Genomic DNA, 25,324 nt, shown 5'->3' with positions numbered 1-25,324 from the left:
TTTTCCAAAGTCAAATATAATTTTGGAATTTTGTGTCAAAACCAGAAAACTGTCTATAAATGGTGATGGGTCAGGTGACTGCTTTAAGTGAGATTGTTTTACAAAATGATTATAGCCACCTAGTTACTATTTACTGAGCGCTTAAAATGTGTCAGGCCAGTGTAATCACTTTTACTATCACCTGTGGGAATTCTCAGAACACCCTTGTGGAGTAGATACTATTATTTCCACAGGATTCCACAGGTAAATCCTGTGAAATCACATACGGTTACACAGCTAATAAGTGACCTGGAGCTCAAACCCTGGCCTGGCTCCCTTTAAGAACTAAGCACTCTACACAGGTAGCCTCTCCTGCTCCTCCTTAACAACAGTTATATAAAATGTGAAATATCTGACCGCTACAGAATTAAGAACTGGTAAGAATCAATAGCTCTTTGGGGATCACTTCTTTGGTTTTGCACTACAACTTAAGGAAAATATCAGGCACTTGAATTTCTTTTCACTTATGCAAGTAAATAGTAAAAAGTATTTATGACTTATCCTGGGATACAATTTAAGATAGATCTTTCTTTCCTAAAAGAGGTACTATACCATTTAAAGAACTGTGGTTATAATTCTTTTATTTAAGAAGTCATTTAATTCTGCTCTTTAAAACATCACCTGATAGAGAAACCAAAGACTATCCAATAATTATATTTTAACCACGGTAATAAAAATAAATCTAAGCTGGGAAAGAAGAGGAAGAAAAAAAAAAGATGGAGTATAAGCAGACAGTAGCACAGGAAATCAGTTAATCCTGAAATCAAATATACCCAGCTCTTGTCAAAAGCTGGTAATATGTTTAGTATGTTTAGAATGATAGTATGAATGTGAAATTTTGAGGTAATCCAAAGATACCTTAGTAAACGGTATCTCCTTCTTTGCCCCAATCTTTTATTAGATGCTCCCCCACCCCCCGGGGGAGAGAGAGAGAGGGAGTCATTAAGTTTCACAAAATCTAGTATTTTGCTTTGTCAGTCAATCCAACCTTACACATCGCAGAAACTCCTTCTCTGCAGATTTGGAAGAACCAGATTAAAGAGCATTTGGAATAAAGAATAATTTCTTTCTAGCCTTTACAGCATAGAAAAGAATGAAATATAAAGGAGATTCTCGAAACAGTAGGGAGAAGTCAAAAATCTAATTTATTTAACACAGTCCTTGTTTTTAAAGATAGTTTCTGGAAAACTGTAGCTATCTGCTGCAGGCCAAATTTTAAAAAAATTATTATTGTCTTAAACGTTACTATTCCATACAACTCTTTAAAGGAATATGGAAGGCAAAAATCCAAACTGAACAACCACCTAAAAAGTTACTTACTGTGAACAAGCCCTTATAACAATATTTGAAGCATAATATCCCATCATTTTTTTCCAAGAGAGCGCTTAATGTGGACTTTATAATTGTGTAATAAGCTTACATGTCAAATCTGATTATAAATACAAATGAAGATTTGTTCTTTGGGATCATGATCTCTAGTAAAGTATAAGGAGAAACAGTAAAATAAACTTGGATTGGAAGATGGGTATTATTTTTAAAATAGTAGAAATTTGTAAAATGAAGCATCTACAACAAAGGGAGCCATTAGAAGGCTTGAAACTTGGAAACTACATGATCACACACACTTAGTGTTTTAAAAAGATAGCTTTGGCTGCTGTGTGGAGAATGGACTATTGGGGGAAGAGTGGAAGCCTGGAGGCTAGATGGAAGTCCATGGCAGTGGTCCTCAAGAGAGATAATGGTGGCTGGGACTGGAGTCGTGGTGATGGATGAAGTTAGATTTCAGATTTTTGAAGACTGACAGAACTTGCTGATGGATCAACTAAGCCAAGAAAAGAGGATATAAAATCAAGGAATACTAGTCAATTACTAGTCAACTGGTGATGAGTACTGCCACTTACTGAAATGGGGAACACTCATGAAGATGTAGGTTTGAAGGGTGAAATCAAGAGTTGTGCTTGGCAAAAATAAACTCAAAATGGATTAAAGACTTAAATGTAAGGCCAGACACTATAAAACTCTTAGAGGAAAACATAGGCAGAACACTCTATGACATAAATCACAGCAAGATCCTTTTTGAGCCACCTCCTAGAGAAATGGAAATAAAAATAAAAATAAACAAATGGGACCTAATGAAACTTAAAAGCTTTTGCACAGCAAAGGAAAACATAAACAAGATGAAAAGACAACCCTCAGAATGAGAGAAAATATTTGTAAATGAAGCAACTGACAAAGGATTAATCTCCAAAATTTACAAGCAACTCATGCAGCTCAATATCAAAAAAACAAACAACCCAATCCAAAAATGGGCAGAAGACCTAAATAGACATTTCTCCAAAGAAGATATACAGATTGCCAACAAACACATGAAAGAATGCTCAACATCACTAATCATTTGAGAAATGCAAATCAAAAATACAATGAGGTATCACCTCACACCGGTCAGAATGGTCATCATCAAAAAATCTACAAACAATAAATGCTGGAGAGGGTGTGGAGAAAAGGGAACCCTCTTGCATTGTTGGTGGGAATGTAAATTGATACAGCCACTATGGAGATCAGTATGGAGGTTCCTTAAAAAACTAAGAATAGAACTACCATATGAACCAGCAATCCCACTACCAGGCATATACTCTGAGAAAACCATAATTCAAAGAGTCATGTACCACAATGTTCACTGCAGCACTATTTACAATAGCCAGGACATGGAAGCAACCTAAGTGTCCATCGACAGATGAATGCGTAAAGAAGATGTGGTACATATATACAATGGAATATTACTCAGCCATAAAAAGAAACAAAATTGAGTTATTTGTAGTGAGGTGGATGGACCTAGAGACTCTCATACAGAGTGAAGTAAGTCAAAGAGAAAAACAAATACCGTATGCTAACACATATATATGGAATCTAAAAAAAAAAAAAAGGTCTGAAGAACGTAGGGGCAGGACAGGAATAAAGACGCAGATGTAGAGAATGGACTTGAGGACACGGGGAGGGGGAAGGGTAAGCTGGGATGAAGTGAGAGTGGCATGGACATACATACACTACCAAATGTAAAATAGATAGCTAGTGGGAAGCAGCCACATAGCACAGGGAGATCAGCTAGGTGCTTTGTGACCACTTAGAGGGGTGGGGTGGGGGGAGGGTGAGAGGGAGACGCAAGAGGGAGGAGATATGGGGATATTTGTATATGCATAGCTGATTCACTTTGTTATAAAGCAGAAACTAATACACCATTATAAAGCAATTATACTCCAATAAAGATGTTTAAAAAAAAGGAATTGTGTTTGGGTCTGTTAAGTTTAGATAACCTATTAAACTTTGATAAAGAGATCAGGTGTTGAAAATTAGTGCCTGGAAATGGAGGAAGGTCAGAGCTGGAGATAAATATTTGGAGGTCGTTAACATATAGATGACATTTAAATCCACAGGACTAGATGAGCTCACCTAGGGAAGTGAATAGATAAAGAGAAGGGAACTGGGATCTCCAACTTTCAGAGGCCAGTCAAGCAGCGGATAATCAGCAGAGGAGACTGACAAAGAATGGCCAGGGAAGTGGGAGGAAAATCAGGAAAGTGTTTCTAGCAGGAAGGAGTAGTCAACTGGATGGCATGATGCTGAGGTCAGGTAAGACAGGAACAGAGAGATGACCACTAGATTTGACAACAAGGGACCTAGTCAGGTGCAATCTCAGGGATGTGATGGACACAACCCAGCTGGAGTGGGCTGAACAGAGGATGGGAGATGAAAAAGCAGACACTATTTCTCAGACATATCCTCAAACATAATCCTCTCTTTAGGTGTCCCCTTGCACAGAGACTTTATTGTATGTATGTATGTATGTATGTATGTATGTATGTATGTATTATGTCTGCTTGTTTCTACTAAGGTATGAGCACTTTCTGGACCATCCCTGACTTATTCAACTTTATATATACAGTGCCTAGTACTATGCCTGGCACATATCAGAAGATAAACAAACACTGGCTAAATGAATAAATGCATATTTGACAGTTATAGGTATAATTCCTGTTCCTACCTCTTAGTCTTTTATTAAAGAAAAATACATCTCAAGACACTCAACTGAGTTTTTACCACATGGATGTGTTTTCTGGCTATCTGAGGCATCACGGTTTCCAACAATGAAAACCAAAAGCCATGATACTAAGTAAATGTCTTAAAAATCTGCTAACATGTAAATTTACAAGTAAGCATATTTAGATCCTAAAGTATCTCAAAGTTCATGCCTGGCTCCACCCTTGAACAAGCTCACTCTTCATGGGAAAAGTCTTCTAGCTAAGGTTATCTCCATGGACCATGAACCAAGTGCCCATAACTAGTCCATGACAATGTATATGTATAACAGAAGTTTCATGTACTCATGATTATTTTTTGGTTTGTTTTTCACAAACTGTCAAACAAAAGAAAGAGAATCAAAACACCAAAACAGAAATGAAAGTAATCTGGAAGTGAAAACATTGACCCTTGCAAGGCCTTTAGGAATCTTTTAAAAATGATGCTTGAAATGTAAATCCAGGCACATTGTAGAGAGTTACTTAATGTTTCAATAATCACTTGGGACAGAAACCATGGAAAGTATGATCTTCACGTTAAAATCAAATTCAATTTTCATATCATCTGTACTCTACGACAGTCTTAAGTGCAATTTATAGAGAACGTTATTGGATAAGGGAAGCCTATAAAAATCCGAGCAAAATTTGAAAATCCCTGTTCAAAACCAAAATTTCTTCCACCTAATAATTTCAACTTCCCCCAAAACATTACCAATCCCCAAAATTTCCATCCAAATGGAAAAGTTTGAGACATGTAAATAATATGGCATTGTTCTAGTCTAGCCTCAGACCCAAATATACTTCTCAAATATAAAACATCTAATCAAACCTAAGTCTAGTCACCAAACAACAGACTGAGTGAACGTCCACTAAAATGGTACTTTATCTCCCCCACCCCACCCCACCCTCCCAATAGCTTCTGATTTCCCTTTTTTTTACTAAGGGTACCCCTCCTAGTGCTGATGGCTAGAAATTTCCATTTAACCCTGTTCCTTTACAATCTGTTATTGAGTTCTATAGATTCTATTCATCTGTAATGTCTTGTCTCTCACTAGCATCAGTTTAGATCCCACTCATCTCTGACCTGGACCACATACTTCCTCCTAACTTGTCTACTGCCTTCCAGATTCATCTTATACTCATCATGCACACTGAGGCCAGTATAATCCTAAAGCATTAGCTCAAATCACCTTAAATTTCTACTCAGTGTCTCTCCAGTTTTGAGAGAATAAACTCCAACCTGCTCCAGTCTCCCTTTCCTCTTAAATCCAACTATATTTTCTCCAACACTCGAGGTTAAGTGGAACAAGGGTCTTCCTTGCAATTCTCAAAGCCTGCCTTAGCTTTTCTACTGCTGTCCTTTCCTTTCCTGTGCCATTCCTTCTGCTGGAGATGTGATTCCCCCCATCTAGTCTCTGTCTGTTAAAATCCTAAAACCCAAAGATGTTTTTTAGACCAATAACATATAGGATCCCCAACAAGAAAGAAACTTATGCTCTTTGTCTAACAACCTAGTTATTATTGAACTAGTAGCAAATGCTCTGACTACTGAGTTCAATTCAAGGTGCTAATTTGATTCATGGATCTTTACGGAGCATATAGTCTAATTAATAAGATTCTCTCTTTTTATATCCTATATTAAATTGCTAGCCATGAGATTCCAGGTTTGGCCTTTGCTGGCAAAATATTAGTGGAAGCCCTTAAACCAGTTCTTCCTAAAGATTTAACGTGGCTCTAAAGTGCCATAATTCCACAACCAAAATAGTTAGATAGGTAGATAAATTGAAAGGAAGGGAGGGAGGGAAAGAAAAGAAAGCAATTCTCCATAAATCTGACCTGATTTATGCCATGTTTTTCAGCTTCAATTTGGCTGTAGAGACACAGTCATTAATTTACTGTATTCTACTCCAGACCTGCTTTTCTAGATTTTTGCATTAAGTCATGGGAAATGTCCTATGGAGCTGAGGTATGCAGGAGAGTCAAATGTGCTGTGGTTATATACATGCTCTTTTCTTTATTCTAAAACTCAGCTCACCTTACATGAAGAAATGCCCATATCATCACATTTTAGGGACATCTTCTCAAATACTCCAAATACATTTGACTCAAACTGGCAAATAACTGGGCTGAACTCTGGTGCCACGGTCCTGAGCCTCTCTGTAGTCACAGCAAGTTGTTAAAAATGACCCAGCAGTGGTTCTCCTGAAATTCTCATTTTTCTCACTTTGCCGGCTTTATCACAAATTACCTAATAAGCGCTATGTGCACAGCTTCCATAGTTTTTCACAAGTGCAAATGGAGCAAATGGAAAAGTTGGATCTGGTGACTGTCCTTGATAAGCTTTCCTGTAAATCATTCCGAGAATTTTACACCCCTTTCCTTTTAAATTCTTTTGTTGAACATGTTCCAATCCTTCACATATGTTCTTTCTTTCTCCTCTCAGTTCTGGTGCCAAGGTTCCCTGTCTATCTCTTTAGGCAATCTGGCTACTGCTTTTCACTAGCAGGAGCACCCTTCTTTGCACTGAACACCTGATCAGCTGAAAAAACTTTTCAAACACTTATTGCAAAATGGGGCACAAACTTGACTTTACTTGATAAAAAGCATTTTAATATCAAGTTCAGCCTGAAGATGGGTCTAAGTTAAAGTCAATAAGATTAACTTATTTTAATTAAAACTGGCTATATTTAAAAACTGCAACAAAAGGAATCTGCTAAGGCAAACCTCATTGTTTTACTTAGTAAACATGTCAGCAGCAGTGGCAGCTCTGTGCTGGCAGGTCTGGATGCTTGAGTGGTGCCTTAAGGAGAACAGGGTCTTCTGTATTTGTAAAAGCAGATTATTGAACACACATGTACACACTCAAAATTGATTGAGGGCAGGCACAAAAACGAAGAGATAGGAAAAAGTAAGGTATGAGTCTTTTTGTGCCTTAAACCACAATGAGTCAAATGCTGATATGTTCACGAGGTAAAAAGAAAGGAAAGGAGAGGATATCTCCTACTCCATGACCTGTGGGATCGGTGATTTTATAAGATCACGGAACACATTAAAGGGAGCTATTGTGAAGAACAGTAACTTTAGAGGTTTACATAAGACTTTATGCTTTGACTGGAAATAACAGTATCTAGTAATACTGAAAGAGACTGAATTCCTCATGCAAAATTAAACGTAAGTATATTTGTACAAATTTCCAAAACACTACCATTTTCCTAGAAGACACTAATCAAAGCAGGGAAATTTAAAGCCAATAATTGGAGTTGACAAGAGAATGTGTTAACAGAATCCTTCTTAAAGTCATCTCCTTTCTCATCTCCAGGCATAGAGAATGAATGGCCCCTGCTTCCAGATGCATCTATGCAAGACTTTTTATGTAATAGTTGGATAAACATGACAGTATTATTTGAGCCACCACCTTTGAAACTTTGAGTAAACATTAAAAAAAAATCAACAGGCTCAGCAATAAGAGAATCTGAAAACAAAATTTTGATAAGATTTTTGTTACTACCAAGTGAGTTACTCAAATGTCAAAATAAAGCCAGCTACAAATTACTGAAGGAATTGGCTAAAATAAATTTTAGAATTTTGAGGTTTAATTTGAAATAGTTTTAGGATACATTTGGGAGAAATATGTAATTACAGTAACATATGCTCATTTAAAATATGTGAGGCTTATATAGACCACAAATTCAGACATCAGTTTAGAATGACTATAAAGTTGTAATATGTGATTTTTATTTAGTAACCTGTACCTTCATTCAAAATAACCTATCTATAGGAAAAAAAAAGTAGTTTTGCAATATATACTAAATATCTGTGTAAGTATTCTGAGTTCATTCTGCAAACCATGAAAATAACTTTCCAGTTAACACTTTTTTATATATATAATCAACTTGAAACTGTCTCTGTATTCAAACTGAGTGGAAAACAACTTTTAGAAGATATTTACTCCAACTATAACTCCCATTCCTGGAATCACAATGTCTCTATCCCGCACCCCAATCTCTGTTTAAAAGGTTCCCAAGTTAGCTTTCCTCATTTCTTCTCTAAAAATAGAAAACTTGAGTAATGAAGGTCAATTAGGTTTGTTTGTCTTTCAAAACAGTGAGGAATTGTTTCTAATTAAAAGATTCTGTTTCCATGAACTCTAATAAGTTCAGATACTTGCTCAATTATATCTAAAGAACATCTGTATTTAGCCTAAGTCATAGTTTCCTAAAATTCTTAAATTTACCTCCCTGAAGTCTTAGGTCAAGTGGATTAATTTAGGACAGTAAATCCAATGGACAAAATAATCTAGATAAAAATAACTCTCTGATGCTTAATTTAGGAAATTAACCTGTTGAAATTTCTGGCTCTTAGAAAGTCATCAAAAGAGGAGGCATAACAGTCATAACATTGCATGGGCCAAAGCCACTTGGAGGCCACTTGTCAAGCATCAAGCACCTTCCTATCTAAGCACAGGAATGGCAGGAGCAGTTTTATATGAGAAGTTAAAGCCATCCTGCCCCCCTCCCCAGGAGAGAATAGAAACTTCTCCCTGACTAGCCAATGCATTCCAACATTTTTCCAAACGCAGCTACAATTTAAAGTTAGGAGTCCTAATTTGATAAGGGTGGAAAGTGAAAGCGTAAAAGACCAAGTATGTATCCTTCTACTGGAGGAGAAAAGCTCGGCCATATGCCCACTGCTGGCAACTTTACCGTGTTGATGGGGGAGCCGTGGTCTGGCCCTAGTGAGGAGGTGGGACACTGAGGACACATTGTGGGAGACTTGGCTGAACACACCAGAGGATACTGTAGTAAGTTCCAACAGTACCTCATTTCTTTTTCTTCTGTCTCTTCCCACTTTTCAGCTGTCTGAAGTTAACAGTCTCACCCCAAATCCTGCTTTTCCAAGCCCCTTAAGAAGTGTTTCTGTGGCCAAAGTGACAGTGAGGCCTGGGGACAGGAACTGGTTAAGTCAGAAACAAGGCAGTGTCCAACTGCAACGGCCAAGTCAGCTTATTTCTTCCTCCTCTCCCTGCATAGTACTGCTTCTACTACCAACTTTTAGAAGAAAAGGAATCCACGGATTGTCTCAATCTACCTGGGTCCAACTCAGAAGGGTAGAGGGAGTTGGAAAAGTCTTCTCCCTTTCCCTTCTCTGCCTCTGTACAGATTGACTAGATACATTAATTTGCATGCACAGAGATGGAAACAGATGGTAATGATATTAATAGGCAATAGAAGTAGTCAGGAGCAAGGAAAGCCATTGACTTTGGTACCTTTGACTGTAAAAATAAATAAATATAACTTAAAAAAAATCAAGAACTAAGTGGTGGGTTGGAAGAGGAAGAATTTTTGATCTGCTGTTTCTTAAGACAGTGGTATATATGTGGAGCTTTTAGAATCCAAGCATTCCAACTTTAATCCCAAGCACGTAAACACTAAGGTGCAGGAGGCAGAAATGAAGGGAGAAAAACAAACAGCATTCTCAGTGAGCACTGGGGGCTTCTCTGCCACCTCTCTCTCCCTGGGTACCATCCCTTCCCTGTGCGGGCCTCCTCACCCACCTCTTCCGGGTCAGTGTCTGTCAATCTTGTTGTGATCAGCTGTACAGTATGCCAGTTGTCCCCCCAAGGTGGCTGGTTGACCTACTGTCCCCAGAGATGCCTCTCCCCACCCCTGTGTGTCAGTCTTTATCTGCTCCCTGGGTCTGTTTCTGACTGGAGGTTGGCCTCCTCCTGCTGGCCTCTTCCTCTCCGGTGTTTTTCTCTTTACATACCCTGACCTACCTTCTTCCCACTGTCATTCCTTCCCACACCCTCCTCTTGGAACAGGCAAGCTTATCTCTCCATCTTGCAGGGCTGAGTTTCTCTCCAGTGTCTGCCCCTGTGTCCCTCTGCCTGCCTATCTGGCTTCCCCCAGATGGGCCTCCCACTCCATGCTGGTGCTGGTCTCTTCCCTGCAGATGCACCTGTCTGCGAGTAGCTACTGACACATGCAGTTTTTATTTCTTGTATTTCCTCGCATTCCTATTGCTGTGTGACTTCCCAGTCATACATGAGACCCTCTTTCCCTGAGACTTCATGGTGTGTAGGAAAAGTATCTTTCTCCCTGTGCATGCACTCCTCCCTCCACCCCCGAGTCTGAGTGTTTTTCGCCTATGCTTCTCTGGTGGGTAACTCATATGTCCTGGAATGTACATCCATGTGTCCACTCAATTCTGTGAGTGCCATCCTGAGGGCATGCTCATTTCTGAGTCTCTCCTGCTGTTTACATGTACACTATCATGTGAGCTCATGTACTCCTCAAGCTGTGCACAACTGTGTGCCTCCTCCTGTGTGCATGCTTATGTAGGGGCCCCCTGAAGGTAAGTCTCCCTTGGCCCAGGTTCACACCTCTCCTGCGGTTTTGCCTCCAACTCTGGGCCTTCCTTCCAAGCATTTAAAGGGCCTGGCACTAGTGGGAGCTCAACAGATGTTAATTCCTTTCTCCACTTTTATCTGAATAACTATGAGCGTGTCTGGGTATCCCTCTGGCCCTGCTTTATGAGATCAGTTAATCGGAGCGTGTTTCCTTGACATGGACTTGGCTATTTGTCGGGATACCCTGTGGGTTCTCTGCTCCACGGACGGTCTCTCTTCTCAGAGTGACTGTTACCGGTCCCTCATATGGTATATCCCTCCCCTTATGCGATGCGTCCACTGTCTCCCTCACTCATTCACAGTACTGCATCTCCATAAACGGCTTCCCTAGGCACTCCGGTTGCGGCGTTTCTTCGCTATGCCTCCCACTCTATCCCTCACTTTTTTTTTTTTTTTAAACGTGAAAACGCGTCCCTGGGTTTGTCCTCCAACTGCCGAGTACGTGAGCCTTCGCTGTGCTCGAGTTGTGTGTGTCCATGGATCTCTCTCCGGGACGCGGTGCGGGGTGAGAAACCCGAGTCTGCCGGGGACGCAGTGTATCCCCGCCCCCGCCGCCGCCCCGGACCCTCGATCCAAGTTTCCAAGTCTGTGAATCCGCCTCAGACGCGAGCGACGCGTCTTTCGGGTATGAGGAGCCACGGAGACTCTCTCTCCTCAGTAACCGATGTCTCTGCTCCCGGGTGAGCGCTGGCTGTGTGTGGCTCTCGCTACGCGGTGTTGTGTCTCTGGGAACGCGAAGCGCCCGTGTGCCCGAGTCTCTGGAAGTGTAAGGTGCGTCCCCCTCCTCCCTCATACGCGGACTGTCTGTGCCTCAGCCTTTCCGAGTACACGGTGTGCCCCCCGCCCCCATAAGCTCAGCGCCTGTATCCCCAAGTTCTTGCGAGTACAATGTGTATCCCACCTTCATACGCGGAGCGCCTGTGTCCCGGTCTCTGCTGGTCCGCGGTGGTACCCCCAAAACGCGGACGATTAGTGCCCGCCGGTCCTCTCGGGTTCGTTACCCGGACGCTGCCCTCTGACCCCTCCCCACCCCCCCGACACGCCGTGGGCAGAAGAGCCATCTCACTCGTCTCCCTGTTGCCTTTCTCCCTCACTGGGACAGAAAAGGCTAGAAAGCCCGGGCGCCGTCGGAAAGTCCCGCAGCGGCTGCGCAGCCGAGCCAGGGCTGCGGCTGCCTCGGCCCCGCCGCCAGGGGCCGCCCGCCCGCCCGCCTCCCAACGCCCAAGCGCCCAGCTGGCCCGGGACGGCGGCGTCAGCGACCCTGCCCGGCCCTGCCCAGCCCTGCCGCCGCGGGCGCTGACGGCGAGCCCCTGCTCCACCGGCCTCAAGCCAGGTGCCGGTGGCAGGGAGAGGCGCGGCGGGGCGGCGAGGGACGCCCTCTTCCTTCCCGAGCCCGGCCAACTGCCCAGCTCACCTCGTGGCTCTGGTAGGTCTCGAGCGCGCGGATCGCCGTCTCGGTGAGCTTCACATGCAGTACGGTGGTGTTGTCCTGTCCCAGCCTCCCGCACGACAGCCCATAGCGCTGCTCCTCCCGCAGGCCCGCCGCCCCCCCTGCCGCCATCTTAAACTCCCCGGGGTGCCGCCGCCGACGCCGCTCGGGCTCTAGCCTCCACTGCGGCCGCGGCTGCTCGGGCTTCTGCAGCCGCCGCCACAGCTACGGCCATCCCGCTGCTGACGTACTGTCATATACTGCGCGCAGCCAGACCTCGGGCTGCCACCGCCGCCACCCGCCCCACCCTCCGGCCTCGTGCCCCGCCCCGGGCTCGTCTCATTGGTCCCGGTCCCCTCAGAGCCGTCCTCATTGGCCGCCCTCCACTCTCACGGGGGCGGTGCCCAAAGTCGCTGGAGTTTGCTCCCGGGACGGGACGTCCGAGAGGTAAGAGGCTGACGTCGAGGTGACGCGCCAACTTAATCGCACCTGACGTCACGTCTGGTCGTCTTGGCCCACTGGCCGCTATTGGCCAGGCTGGTTTGGGGGATCCCCTGCTAATTGGGTGTCCAGATTGCCTGGTCTGGTTACCTGGGGTCGAAGCCCCGCCCCTTGGGGGTATAGTAGTAGAGAGCCGGAGTGTAGGGGGGAATCTCTTCCTGCGCTGGTGGTCCTTGGAGAGGAGGAGTCCCACCCCGAATGTGAGGCCAAGTAAGGACTTCGTCCCCCGACGGCTGCGTTAGTTTGTGGAGTAGGATGTGTGCGTGTGAGGGAGGTCGCTGTAGGCTGAGTCACTGGAGAGTCTCTCCTCAAAACTCATTGCTATTGCTGTGAGACCGAAATGGGGGAGGGTGCCCTTCTCCGTCATTTCACCCTAAATTTGAAATTAGTGAGTTGGCCCTTGGTTTTAAGAGTTTCTGCTAGATTGTGTGGAGCATCTTATGTACAATACCATGCCTAAAGGTTAAATCCCTTTGGTGTGGTGGGCATAGTACTAAAGAAAACGGAATTTAAAGGTTTTTCCCACGCCATGCCCTGTTGTGATCCCAGAGAAACGGTATTCCGTTCCTTTGGAGTTCGCCATAGGAACAGGGTTGTGCCTTTTTATGGGACTTGGAGCGGCAGTTAGGATTTTCCTTTCAAAGGGCAGTAGAAGACTGTAAGCGTCCTTGACCTAAATTAAGAGAAACAGCGACATCATTCTCCGGTTCGTTTGGGTTCTGTCCATTTCATTTGACAGGGATGTGGGAAAACCTAGAGTTTAAGCTATTGATGTTAACCGTAGGAGATGGGTGTGTGAGGGGCTGCGGAGGCTGGGCATACTTTCCGTTCCTCGCGATGCTCCATGTGTAGGCGTGGCTAAAGGAGGAAGCCTAATCAGGAGCCCTCTTCAGGCTGTGTGTGGAGGGACTGACAGGCTTCCCGTCAGAGGGGATGAGTTAACAGGGTGATCAGCACCACCAGATAAAAACAAACCGTTCAAAGGCTTGAAACTGTAGCAAGGCAGTTTTTAAAAATGATTATTATTTTTAAATTTGAGACGATTTTTGTTTCCCTCAGATTGTAAAACCTTGTTGCGTTTTACAGGGATTCCCCAGAAAAATTATAGGCATTTAATCAGTATTTCCCATACTTTTTAATTGGATAGGGCTATGATTTTCCAGAAAGGTCCAAGTGGGATTGTTTTCATGATTCACCCCCTCCCCTTAATAAATCCTCTAGCCTACATGTACACCACCTCTTGATTCAGACCCTCAAGCATTGTATGTGTATAATACAAATTACAGAACGAATTCTCCTTCCACAGAATATGGGTTAAGTGGAAACATCTGTATTAAGTGTTGTTACATCACAGGAGAACATTTTTAAAATTGATTTAACTTCAATCCACTAGATTTGGCTAGCTGCTAAGGCGTGATTAACACTTGTTAATTTAGTTTACTAGTGTTAATTATCTTAAATTCATTGAATAAATTAAGGCAATCACAAAATTTTTTTTAAAGTCTTATACTTGAATTATTCTTTTTTCCTGTTTGCTTTGCTCTTTGATAGGGAAGGACTGACTGACCACATATCTAAAGTTTTAATTATTTCGGGGTGGGGAGGAGAGTTTGACCAGAACAAGTAAAACCTGTATACCATTGCTTTTCTGGTGAAGGTGGGTAAATCCCCGCCCACATGGCATCTTAACTTGGCCTCCTCTTACTCAGAACTTCTGATGACATCCAAGGGGTGGGGGAGGAGCAAGGGTGGTTTTCACTGTAGTTTTTAAATGTCTGACCCACAGCCCCTTAATAGAAATTGATTTTCTTTTCTTAGTTGTGGTAGGAAAATTTTTCTCATGCTGTATTTTAGTGAGTAACCTAATCTTTCAGTGAGTAATACAGTATATTATTGTAGTGAGTTATTGTTTGTATTTTTCCTCTTTTGAGCATTTTGACTATGGAAGGAAGCAATGAACATGTACAAGACAATAGGGTAGGGGCTTCCCTGGTGGCGCGGTGGTTGGGAGTCTGCCTGCCTATGCAGGGGACATGGGTTCGAGCCCTGCTCTGGGAGGATCCCGCATGCCGCGGAGCAACTGAGCCCGTGAGCCACAACTATTGAGCCTGCGCGTCTGGAGCCTGTGCTCCGCAACAAGACAGGCCACGATAGTGAAAGGCCCGCTCACTGCGATGAAGAGTGGCCCCCGCTTGCCACAACTAGAGAAAGCCCTCGCACAGAAACAAAGACCCAACACAGCAAAAATAAATAAATTAATAAACTCCTACCTCCAACATCTTAAAAAAAAACAATAGGGTAATCTAGTTGTGTGTCTCTTCATTGCATAGTACACATTATGCCTGCCTGAATCAAATGGGCAAGTTGTGACGCTGATAAGGTTAATTCCTTCTCAGGAGGCTGGTGAAAGTTGCTCTTTGGGAAGTTTGCCACTTTATAGATATTTTCTGTATCATTATTCAGTTTAATTAACAATTATTGATTGCTAAATAAATGTAAAATGCTGTGGAAGATTTAAAAAATAAACAGTGTAGTCTCTTATTTAAAGAGATCTTCTGTTTGAATATGGGGAATGAACCAACAAACTCAAAGTGATTAGAGAATTAGTAAGTGCTAATTTGGGTGGTAGTGTTTATGAGCTTAAAACTTCAAAGAAAGGAGAAGTCTGCAGAAGTTTTGTGGTGGTGTGGAACTTGAACATTTTTTGAGGGTTGAGTAGATAGATTCTAGATAAGTAGAGGTGGTATAGATGGGGAGAGGCCAACTAAAAGTGATCTTAATGATCATTCTAGCTAAACTCATTCATTTTACGAATGAGGAGACTGAGACATTTAATTTAAAAGCAACCTGCCTAGGGGCTTCCCTGGTGGCGCAATGGTTGAGTGTCCACCTGCCGATTAAGAGGACATGGTTCGTACCTTGGTCCGGGAAGATCCCACATGCCGCGGGGCGGCTAAGCCCGTGAGCCGTGGCCGCTGAGCCTGCGCGTCCGGAGCCTGTGCTGCGCAACTGGAGAGGCCACAACAGGAGAGGCAGGGTCTGAATCAGCTTTTTAAGTGTCATTATAGTCACTATATACACTGCGTAGCTATTGTTTGGACTTAATAACTGAGAAGAAATCTGTCTTATATGATAATTCAGTGGAAGAAAAAAGTGAAAAGGAAGTAACCTTGTTCAGGACTTGCTCCATCTCTGATGCCTAGTGTGCGGTGCAGACAGAAGTTGTGTGAATATCAAGGCCATCGCTGGTCTTCAAGTGCTGGGCCACCCTTCACTCTGGGTTGCCACGTATTTAATGAGCATTGCTTACTTATCCTTTGGAACTGAGGTCACCAGTTCAGATGACTTCAGGGACCATTAGGTACCCGAAATGAGTGAAGTGGCCAGTTTGCCGCAGGGACTGAAGGTGCTGGACTGTGGTGAGCTGGGGGTGTTTAAAGGGCTCAGTGATTTTCTGGTTTGGCTGATTGTTGCCAGGTGAACCTGCAGGGACCCAGTGTTGTCCGATCTTCTAATTTTTCAAGAAAAGCTGTAAATTGAAGATTTTTACATGGGCTTTCTGAGTTTATTTGTTGGCACCTTACTAAAAATGTCAATAAACGTTTTGTGGATGTTCAAAAAGTCTCTTGGCCTGAGTTAGGCCACAGCTTTCTAGTTTTCAGTCTCTGCTTTAGTGCTTTTCAGTGCTGAAGGCCATTCTGTCTTATACACGTCTTAGTAGTTTTGTGAGTTATTTCTTAAAGCCACTTATAAAATAGTTTCTACTAATGTCTTAATACAAGGCAGTGGCTTCTGTTATGAAAAGAGAACACAGACGTTATGGAGTTACAGCTGAGAAGCAAAAATCTCCTTTCCTTGGACACAGCTGAAGTAGGAGCTTGATGGTTTTAAAGGAACTTCACTAAATGTTCATAGAGAATAAAAGTGAAATACCTACAGAAGGGACATAAATATTTGTTGCCTAAACACAAATTTTAAGCTGAGCAATTGTGTCATGTGTGATTGTTTTTACTGCATTCCACTCAAGTGTAAGAAATGTCATATTGCATTATTTATCATCATCATCATCATCATCATTATTGGTAAATGTGGTTCTGAGCCCCCCATCTCTCTGTGTGGTAGAACAATAAATCTACAGGTGTCACAGAGGTCCCAGAATATATGGGGAAGGCTCTCTGGTCTATGTCCATTGGTGCTGGTATAATCCATTAGAAGCTCCAGAATTTCCCTTTAGGAAGGGTTTAAGATTGGGTGCAATCTGGATGGAAGGAACCAGGGGATGTGGATTAAAACTGGGTTTACATAGCAAACATACTGGTTTTACTTTAGATTGTGTGTTTATATGGCCATTGCGTTGAGGGTGGCGTTGATAGGGATTATGAGAAGGGAGGCTGAAACTTTCCCTAGTCACTACTTAGCACTGAAACATTTATGATGGTGGTCTATGTGATTTCCTGAGAGGTAGAGCTCATCTGGGAACTGGGGTACTAGGTCCAACTCTCCTCTCCAGGCATGTCCTTTCCTGGGGAGCTGAAAAGACAGTGGACTTGGGCCGAACCCTTCCTGGGATTGGCAGCCTCTTCCCCTTCCCAATCTTGGGGGAAGCTATCCCAGCTCTAGACTACTCTCTCTGCAGTCTCTTAGTCTCCAAAGTCCTTTCCTCCTCCTAGGACCCTCTGGTTCTTTTAAAAAATTGTAATCTGGGAGTAAGTATCCCCCTGCCCCCAACCCCCTCTCACTTCCTCCCCTCCAGTTCAAATTCCTTCTTTCTGTGGGTGGTGCTGTGTAGAAGGTGGGGTGGGCGGGGTTCTCTCTCATTCTCTCAGCTATATGGAAAATACAGCTCTGGCTTCCTAAGACAGAGATACCCAGTCTTGACTGACACTTTTCTGGGCTTCTCTCCCTCTTTGTTCCTTGCCTTTCCCACTTGAAGAGCAGTCTCTAGGAAGTTGTATGTCTTTTGAAAGCAAAATGACTTTGGTTTAATTCTCCTGCACACCAATAAAACTCTTTCCCTCTGTACCGACTGAGAAAAATGTCCTGTCCACAGAATTGCACAATATAGTGACCAAAATGTCCCTTTCTCCCACATGATAATTGTTTTTGTGGCTTTTCAGCATAGTGCAAAGTGCCCTGAAAGGTGTCAAATAAGCTCTGAGAATGAGAAGCATGGTAAAGAGTGACCTCACAACTCTTAACTGTTTCCATGCTGTTTTGTACTGAAAAGGAGCACATGCATTTCTGAATAAACTGAGGAAGTAGGAAGATTAGATGGGGCAAAATGACTGTTTAGCTTTTCACTTTAAAACATACTAATAGTGGACCAAATGCCATCAACATCTAGAACAATATTGATAATTAATAATAGCTTGAATTCCTGATGGGACTTTGCATTTTAAAAACAATTAAGTTATATTATCTCTTTGAATTTTCTCTGTACTCTGTGAGATAGTCATTGTTTTATACTAATTTTACCTTTAAAGTAACTGAGGCTCAGAGAGGCTGTGATCACCCAATTGGTAAGTGACCGAGCTTAGTCAGAACCTAAAATTTCCTTTTCCAAATCTATCACTTCTGTCTTTGAACATGGCTCTAAGGTCTGAGGAATTACACTGAATGTGTCAGGTTGTCACAGTAAAATTAATAAAAAGGAAATGGTTGGTTCTACTTTGGGGGGCAGCTTGGGGGTTGGTTTTGTTGTTGGTCTTTTTTTTTTAGTAATTTAATTTAATTTATTTTTTTATACAGCAGGTTCTTATTAGTTATCTATTTTATATTGTTGTTTGTCTTGAAAGAAGGACTTAAGTTCATTTGAATCACCCCTTCCACACAAACACCAAATATTCTGTTAAATAGTTAGAAGGTAAATAAAATGTTTCATTTAGCTTTGGTTTATTATAGCTAGCATATTGACTTTAGTGAGATTTATGAAAGCTAATTCTATTTTTATGTGTGGCATAGATAATTTGTGATATATTGGAACCTTGGTATAACAAATGTGTGCACAGGTGCCCATTTAAAATGCTCATCTTGGGAATTCCCTGGTGGTCCAGTGGTTAGGAGTCTGGGCTTTTACTGCCTAGGGTGCAGGTTCAGTCCCTGGTTAGGGAACTGAGATCCTGCAAGCTGCATGGCACAGCCAACAAGAAAAAAAAAAAAAAAAGAAAATGCTTGTCTTATAATTTTAAATTATAAGGATTTATACTTGTTATATCTTTGCTTTTATTGCATATTGTTCATATCTATGATTTATTTGATAATGAGTCTTTGGTCAAAAGCACAATCCCCAATGATATCACTAGTTCCAAAAGCAAAATACCACTCACTTTATAAAGTAGAAAATATATATATCACACATATGAACACAGAAGCTTTTCTGTTTCTACTTAGAGAATTAGAATTGCATTTGCCCTGATCCCATTTTGTTTTCAGTCAGCAGTTTATTCAAGTATCATATTTATCATCTTTGACCTTTTGATCTGTCATGGCTTTTGCTGTTGCTTTGGATTTTGGAAATTTAAGAACCAACATGATCCTTATAGGTTAGAATATTTACAGAATTCAAAACAGGGCAGTATAGTCTTAACAGGGGATGTAAGATATGAGAATAAGGGATATTAGATGAGAAGCACCATTCAGGCACTAATTCCTAACCAAGGGGGGAAAGTGGCAGGGGGAGGGGGGGTGATGAATTGGGAGATTTGGATTGACATGTATACACTAATATGTATAAAATGGATAACTAATAAGAACCTGCTACATAAAAGAATCAATAAAATAAAATTCAAAAAAAAGTGATTATTTGCAAAAAGTATTTAAGAGTAAGAGATTGTTGCTACCGGTAGTAGTCACATATTTACTGAATAAAGTTTCATGGCTGTACATTGACTATTGTCCATCCTGAGTGGATTAAAAACTTCAGTTCAATTGTAGGGAATATTATAAGCCTGGAAAAGGAAAGGAATACATTTTTCTCCAAGGGCTGATATGGTTGCATAGTACTGCCCCCTTCAAATTGTTATAGCAAATTAATTTTAATGGTGACTAATTAACAGAAATGTGCTTATAATCTGTAATCTGGGGACTTCCCTGGTGGTCCAGTGGTTAAGAATCTGTCTTGCAATTCAGGGGATGCTGGTTTGATCCCTGGTCAGGGAACTAAGATCCCACGTGCCACGGGGCAACTAAGCCCGCATGCCACAGCTACAGAGCCCATGCGCTCTGGAGCCCTCATGCCACAACTACTGAAGCCCGTGTGCATACCAGAACTAGAGAGAAGCCCATGCACTACAACGAAAGATCCACGTGCCACAACTAAGACCCAACGCAGCTAATCAATCAATCAATCTGTAATCTGGTCTTGGAAGCAGGGCCATTAACTGAGAATGAGGAGAGCTGCTCTCTGTTTCTGATTCTGTACCTCTTGATTCTCTATCTTTGCCTTGAATAAATCACTTCTCTTATGTGTAAAATTATTTTAGGTAATTTAAATACTCTGGTTATTTGAATTGTGATAGTTCGCTTCAATATTTCTCAACTGAGGGACTTCCTGGTGGCACAGTGGTTGGGAGTCTGCCTGCCAATGCAGGGGATGCGGGTTCGAGCCCTGGTCCAGGAAGATACCGCATGCCGCGGAGCTACTAAGCCCATGTGCCACAACTACTGAGCCTGCATGCCACAACTACTGAAGCCCGCGTGCTTAGAGCCTTTGCTCTGCAACAAGAGAAGCCATCTCAATGAGAAGCTCGTGCTCCTCAAGGAAGAGTAGCCCCCGCTCACCGCAACTAGAGAAAGCCTGCACGCAGCAACAAAGACCCAACACAGCCAAAAATAAATAAAGAAAAAAAATAATAAAAATCTTAAAAAAAAATATTTTTCAACTGATCCAACATAAAAAATATTAAAAGTATAAAGTATGATTTGATTTACCTGCAAGAGTATTAGCCTCATATTGTAATATAAATGTATCAAAATCAATATGTTGTACACTTTAAGCTCACACAATGTTGTATATCATTTATATATCTCAATTTAAAATAAAAGTATTAGTCTCTAACAGGGATAGTCACATTTCTTAAAAACAACAGTCCAGAATGTTAATGATCTATTGTAACTCTGACCCGTGGTAAAAAAAATTGTACTGGCATCAGCAGATTGTATTAAACTTCAATAGTATAGAAAGCCAAGCAGCATGATTTAGCTTTGTCAAATGTTGACATTTCTTGTATTCTGCATAGAGGAAGAGGTCTGTCCTATGTAGATTTTGAATTGATCAGTATCTTTGCTTCATTTTTAGTTTCCTGAATCTTTAAAAAAAAATGTTTCTGTCTTGTGGTTTTAAAATTAACCTGTTTTTTACACACTCACTCTAAGCATATCGGTTTGAATAGATCAATTGAATGTTATTTTTGACTGTTTTCCAAAACAGAGCATGGCATTGGAAATTTACTTTAAAAATAGAAAATTTGAAGCATGTCTTGGTTTGCAATGGCAATTCCAGAAGGTTTGCTGTAAAATATTCAAGTGTTAGCTCAGAATAAACTCTTTAAAATTTATTTTTAATTTACGTACAGTAAAATTTACTTTTGTTTTAGACAAACAGAATAGTTCTATTACTCCCAACAAACTCCCTCATGCTGTTCCTTTGTAGTCAGACCCTTCTCCCCTCCCTCTTAACCCCTGACAACCACTGATCAGTTCTCTATTCCTACAGTTTTGCTTTTTCAGAATGTCACATAAATGGAATCATACAGTATGTAGGCTTTTTGATCTGGCTTCTTCCACTTAGCATAATGCATTTGAGATTCATCCATGTGGATGAATATATCTGTAGTTTCTTTTTATTGCAAAATAGTATTCCATTATGGATGCATCACAGTTTGGTTATCAGTTGAAGGATATTTGCATTCTGTCTAATTTTTGGTGATTCTGAATAAAACTGCTATAAACATTCACAAGTGGTTTTTATGTGAACATGAGTTTTACCCCTTTGGGCAAATACCTAAGAGTGGGATTAACCGCATATAGTAAGTGTGTATTTAACTTTATAATAAACTGCCAAACTATTTTCCAAAGTGGCTATCCCATTTCCTTTTTATTTATTTATTTATTTTGGAGTTTGGGCTTCTCTATGTACTTACCAACACTTTGTGTTGTCAACTTTTTGTTTTTAATTTTAGTCATTCCAGAGGATGCATATTAGTGTCTCATTGTGGTTTTAATTTGAATTTCCCTAACGACTAATGATGTAGGGTACCTTTTCATGTGCTTATTTGCCATTCTTATATCTTCTTTTTTGAAGGATCTTTTCAGATCTTTTGCCAATGTTTAAAATTGGGTTGTTTGTCTTCATATTGTTGAGGTTTGAAAATTCTTTGTGTAATCTGGATATAAGTTCTTTGTCAGGTATGTGATTTGCAAATATTTTCCCCCAGTCTCTGGTTTGTTTTTTAATTCTCTTAAAGTATCTTTTGCAGAGCAAAATGTATCATTTTGCAGAGCAAAAAAGGTTTTTAATTTTGATGAAGTCCAATTTATCAATTTTTTTAAAAGACAATACTCTTAGTGTTAAATCTAAGAACTCTCTGCCTATCTCAAAGCCATGAAAATTTTCCATATGTTTCCCCTAAATGTTTTACATTTACGTTTAAGTCTGTGGCCCATTTTGAGTTAATTTTTGTAAAAGATGTGAGATAAGTGTCTAGGTTCATTTTCTTTTCCCACGTAATAGATTTACACCATTTCTTAAAAAGGTGGTCTTTTCTCCATTGAAATGCCTTTGCACCTATGTCAAGAATCAGTTGGCCATAGCATTGATGTCAGTCTATTTCTGAACTCTTTATTGATCTATGTGTCTATCCTTTTCCCAATACCATACATTGTCATGATTATTGTAGCTTTACAGAATTAACTTTAAACACCTCTGCTATGAAGAAACAAATTCTCTATAGCATTCTAGTCAATTTCCTTTTAAATCTTATTATCTAAGCAAATGGATTATTTCTCAACAATTTCAATGTCTTCTGTCTTCATTCAGTTTATATATTGATTATAAATTCAGCATGGGCAGTAGCCATACTTTTTATATTCCTTCCCTGGATAGAAAAAGACCGCAGTGGACTATGACATTTAACTAGAGCTTTCTCTGCATCACAGTCTAAATGCAAAAATTTGCGAAAGAACCATTTACTAAGCTACTACCTGCAAAACTTCCCTAGATGGGCTTCCCCTCCTCTCACGGGCCCCACCACCACCCAGGCTGAGCTGCCTGGACAGTGACACCCTACCACCCAATTGACAACCAGCTTCCTGTCTGGTGGAGTGGCAGTTGGTGGAAGCCAGCTGTTATGATTCATATCATTTAAGATTTCTGCCTTTTGAGAAGTGACGCTAATAGAGCCATGCTGAATGGTGTCTGATTGGGAGAATTTTCTTTATGAAAGAGGTTTGATTTCTAGTGCCTAAGCAATTGAACTTTTTTTTTTTTTTTGACAGGTACGTTTCAATTTCTAGTTTCTGTGTGAGCTCAGTTAGGTAGATAAATGTTGTTTTCATCAAGTGTTTGTACTTGCTGTATTTCTTCCTGAAAAACAAACGAACACGGAAACTTCTGTAATAAAAGGTTCTTGCGTGTTACCAATTCTTTAATAGTTTTATAAGTTTTCAGGCTTCTGATATTCTCCAAAAGGCAAAGAATTCTCTGCCCACGATAGGATTACACGTTGAATTTGGTGAAATAATTCTCATGTGCCTGAGGGGATAGCTTCATATATCTTGCGGACATGGTCTTTCTCTTAGGCTGCTGAACCCAAAATCCTGGGTTTTTTGGTTTGTTTGAGTTTTTTGTCATTTTGTTAGCTCAGATAGACTTATGAATATTATTTAAAAGCAGAATATTTGTTAGGAGGGCAAAGGATTTTGCCACCATAGGGACAAGTTTTTGTGCCATTCAGTCAGTAAATATACTGAAAAGAACAATATAAGAAAAACTTTTAAATATCATTAAGGGAAAAGTGTACTGGCTTTTATGTGATACCCCAAATTAACATTGTCCTTACTTTAGAGCAACAGAGAGAGCATGATGATGAAGGAAAAAGACAGTGATGAAGTTTGGGTCATACCGATCATAGTACCAGTCAAGAGGTGGGGAGGGAGCCTGTTTGCAGCAGACTTGTACAGGATGGGCCAGATTTCTATAGGGATGCTGATGGCATCTTTGCTACCTGCTGAATCATGCCCCTAAATATGAGAAAGTCAAATTGTGACTGGAATTTTTCTAATACTAAGAAGTGCTGATTCCCTATAGCCAATTAAAGTTGTGCTAAAAGTTCAACATTTTATAGCATTTGGAAGTGAGAAGTGATATTTAGCTTTGGTTTAGTGATACCCTAGGGCAGAAGTTCTCAAACTTTGCAGTATATAAGGATCCCCTGGGGAGCTTGTTAAAAATTTAGGTCCCTAGACTCCAGCCCTGAAGGTTTGGATTTAGCAGGTCTGGGGAGTGGCCAAGAATCTGCATTTTAACAACCTCACTCTGTTTGGCACCCTGAGTCATCTCTCAAGAAGTTACAAAATTCTCCTAACAAAAACTGTTGTCACTCAACTTAATTTTTAAAATACTATTTCACTTAGAACAAGTAGGTGTTATGAAACCTAATGATTGATCTTCAGAGTTCCAAAGCGGTTAGCCATACTAGTTTGGATTGCCTAGGTGTGAACTAAGATGTAACATGCAATGAGCAGTATACAGAAGCTTATATTAGATTTCTTTCAATTTGAAGTTATTAGTTACACAACTTCCATTTCCAGGTCATCTGTGCATCTGCAGATGGTATTAGATAAGAGAGGTAGACCAGGCATAGCTACCTAGGGAATTTCACAAGGTTCTTAATAATCATTTATTACCTACTGTGCCCTTAATGATGTTGCTCAGGATCCCATTAAGTTAGCTGTGAATATAGTAATTGGTCCCTGGACAATAGCCAGAGGGTGTTAAATCCTGTGTCTCTACCCTTTCTGGTCATGTTAGAGACAAGATAGACATTGTGCATATATTCCTTTCTGGGGACAAGGCTGCCTGTGCTCCAAAGGAGATTTCTTAAAACACAGCAGGAGTCCCTAGAGAGTCTTCCTCTAATTCAGGCAGGCACTTATGACCTACTTTTGAAGGTAATTTGAAAATCCCATCAAACACAAGCAATCAAAATCCAGCTTCTCCACAAGGTATTTTGTAGACCTAGCACTGCATCCTTTCTATCTGCTCACACCAACAGCTTGAATTTATTTTGGTTAGGATTTTCCCCTCCCTTTAACGATAGTTAAGATGGAGAATTTCTAGTTTCTGGACACAATGCAACTGCACAAATAAATATGATAATGATGTAAATTGGTTCTTCCTGTATGTAACAAAAAGAATCAGATTTGTTGACTTGGTGTTCAAATTCTGACAAAGTTCTGCAGATTGCACAATGATAACACCCAAGCCAGAGGTTCTTTCTCCTCCTTGGAAGCCCCATGCTTGTGGTTTATGTAGTACCTTCTGAAACTTTTCAAAGCACAACTTTGGTAAGGCAAAAAAGAGATTCATAGGGCTTCCCTGGTGGCGCAGTGGTTGAGAGTCCGCCTGCCGATGCAGGGGACACGGGTTCGTGCCCCGGTCCGGGAGGATCCCACGTGCCTCAGAGCGGCTGGGCCAGTGAGCCATGGCCGCTGAGCCTGCATGTCCGGAGCCTGTGCTCCGCAACGGGAGAGGCCACAGCAGTGAGAGGCCCGCATACTGCAAAAAAAAAAAGAAAAAAAGAAGAGCGATTCATAGAACATCCAATCCTGTCTCTTACCTAATTTTTTTTTTTTTTTTTTTTTTTTTTTTTTTTT

At 41.2% G+C, this 25,324-nt stretch overlaps 1 protein-coding gene across 8 annotated transcripts in view; it reads right to left on the bottom strand.

Annotated features, from left to right (window-relative positions):
* Positions 1–12,427, bottom strand: part of ELL2 (elongation factor for RNA polymerase II 2) — a 99,577-nt gene extending 87,150 nt beyond the window's left edge. For 4 of the 8 annotated variants that reach the window (XM_027100573.1, XM_027100574.1, XM_027100575.1 and 1 more), the window contains exon 1: positions 11,936–12,213. In XM_027100573.1, coding sequence (XP_026956374.1) covers positions 11,936–12,082 — 147 coding nt within the window. In that variant the 5' untranslated portion in view covers positions 12,083–12,213. Of the gene's footprint in view, positions 1–11,935 lie in introns of all 8 variants that reach the window. The other 4 variants (XR_003431583.1, XR_003431584.1, XM_027100578.1 and 1 more) reach the window with 2 other exon arrangements.
* Between the last annotated feature and the right edge of the window lie 12,897 nt (positions 12,428–25,324).

This window comes from Aethalodelphis obliquidens, unplaced genomic scaffold (assembly GCF_003676395.1).
Source record: "Aethalodelphis obliquidens isolate GAN/ISIS:26980383/991018 unplaced genomic scaffold, ASM367639v1 scaffold4, whole genome shotgun sequence".
In the NCBI taxonomy this organism is placed as follows: Eukaryota; Metazoa; Chordata; class Mammalia; order Artiodactyla; family Delphinidae; genus Aethalodelphis; species Aethalodelphis obliquidens.
Note: the sequence above shows the minus strand (reverse complement) of the source record. Positions and strands in the feature narration are given on the sequence as shown.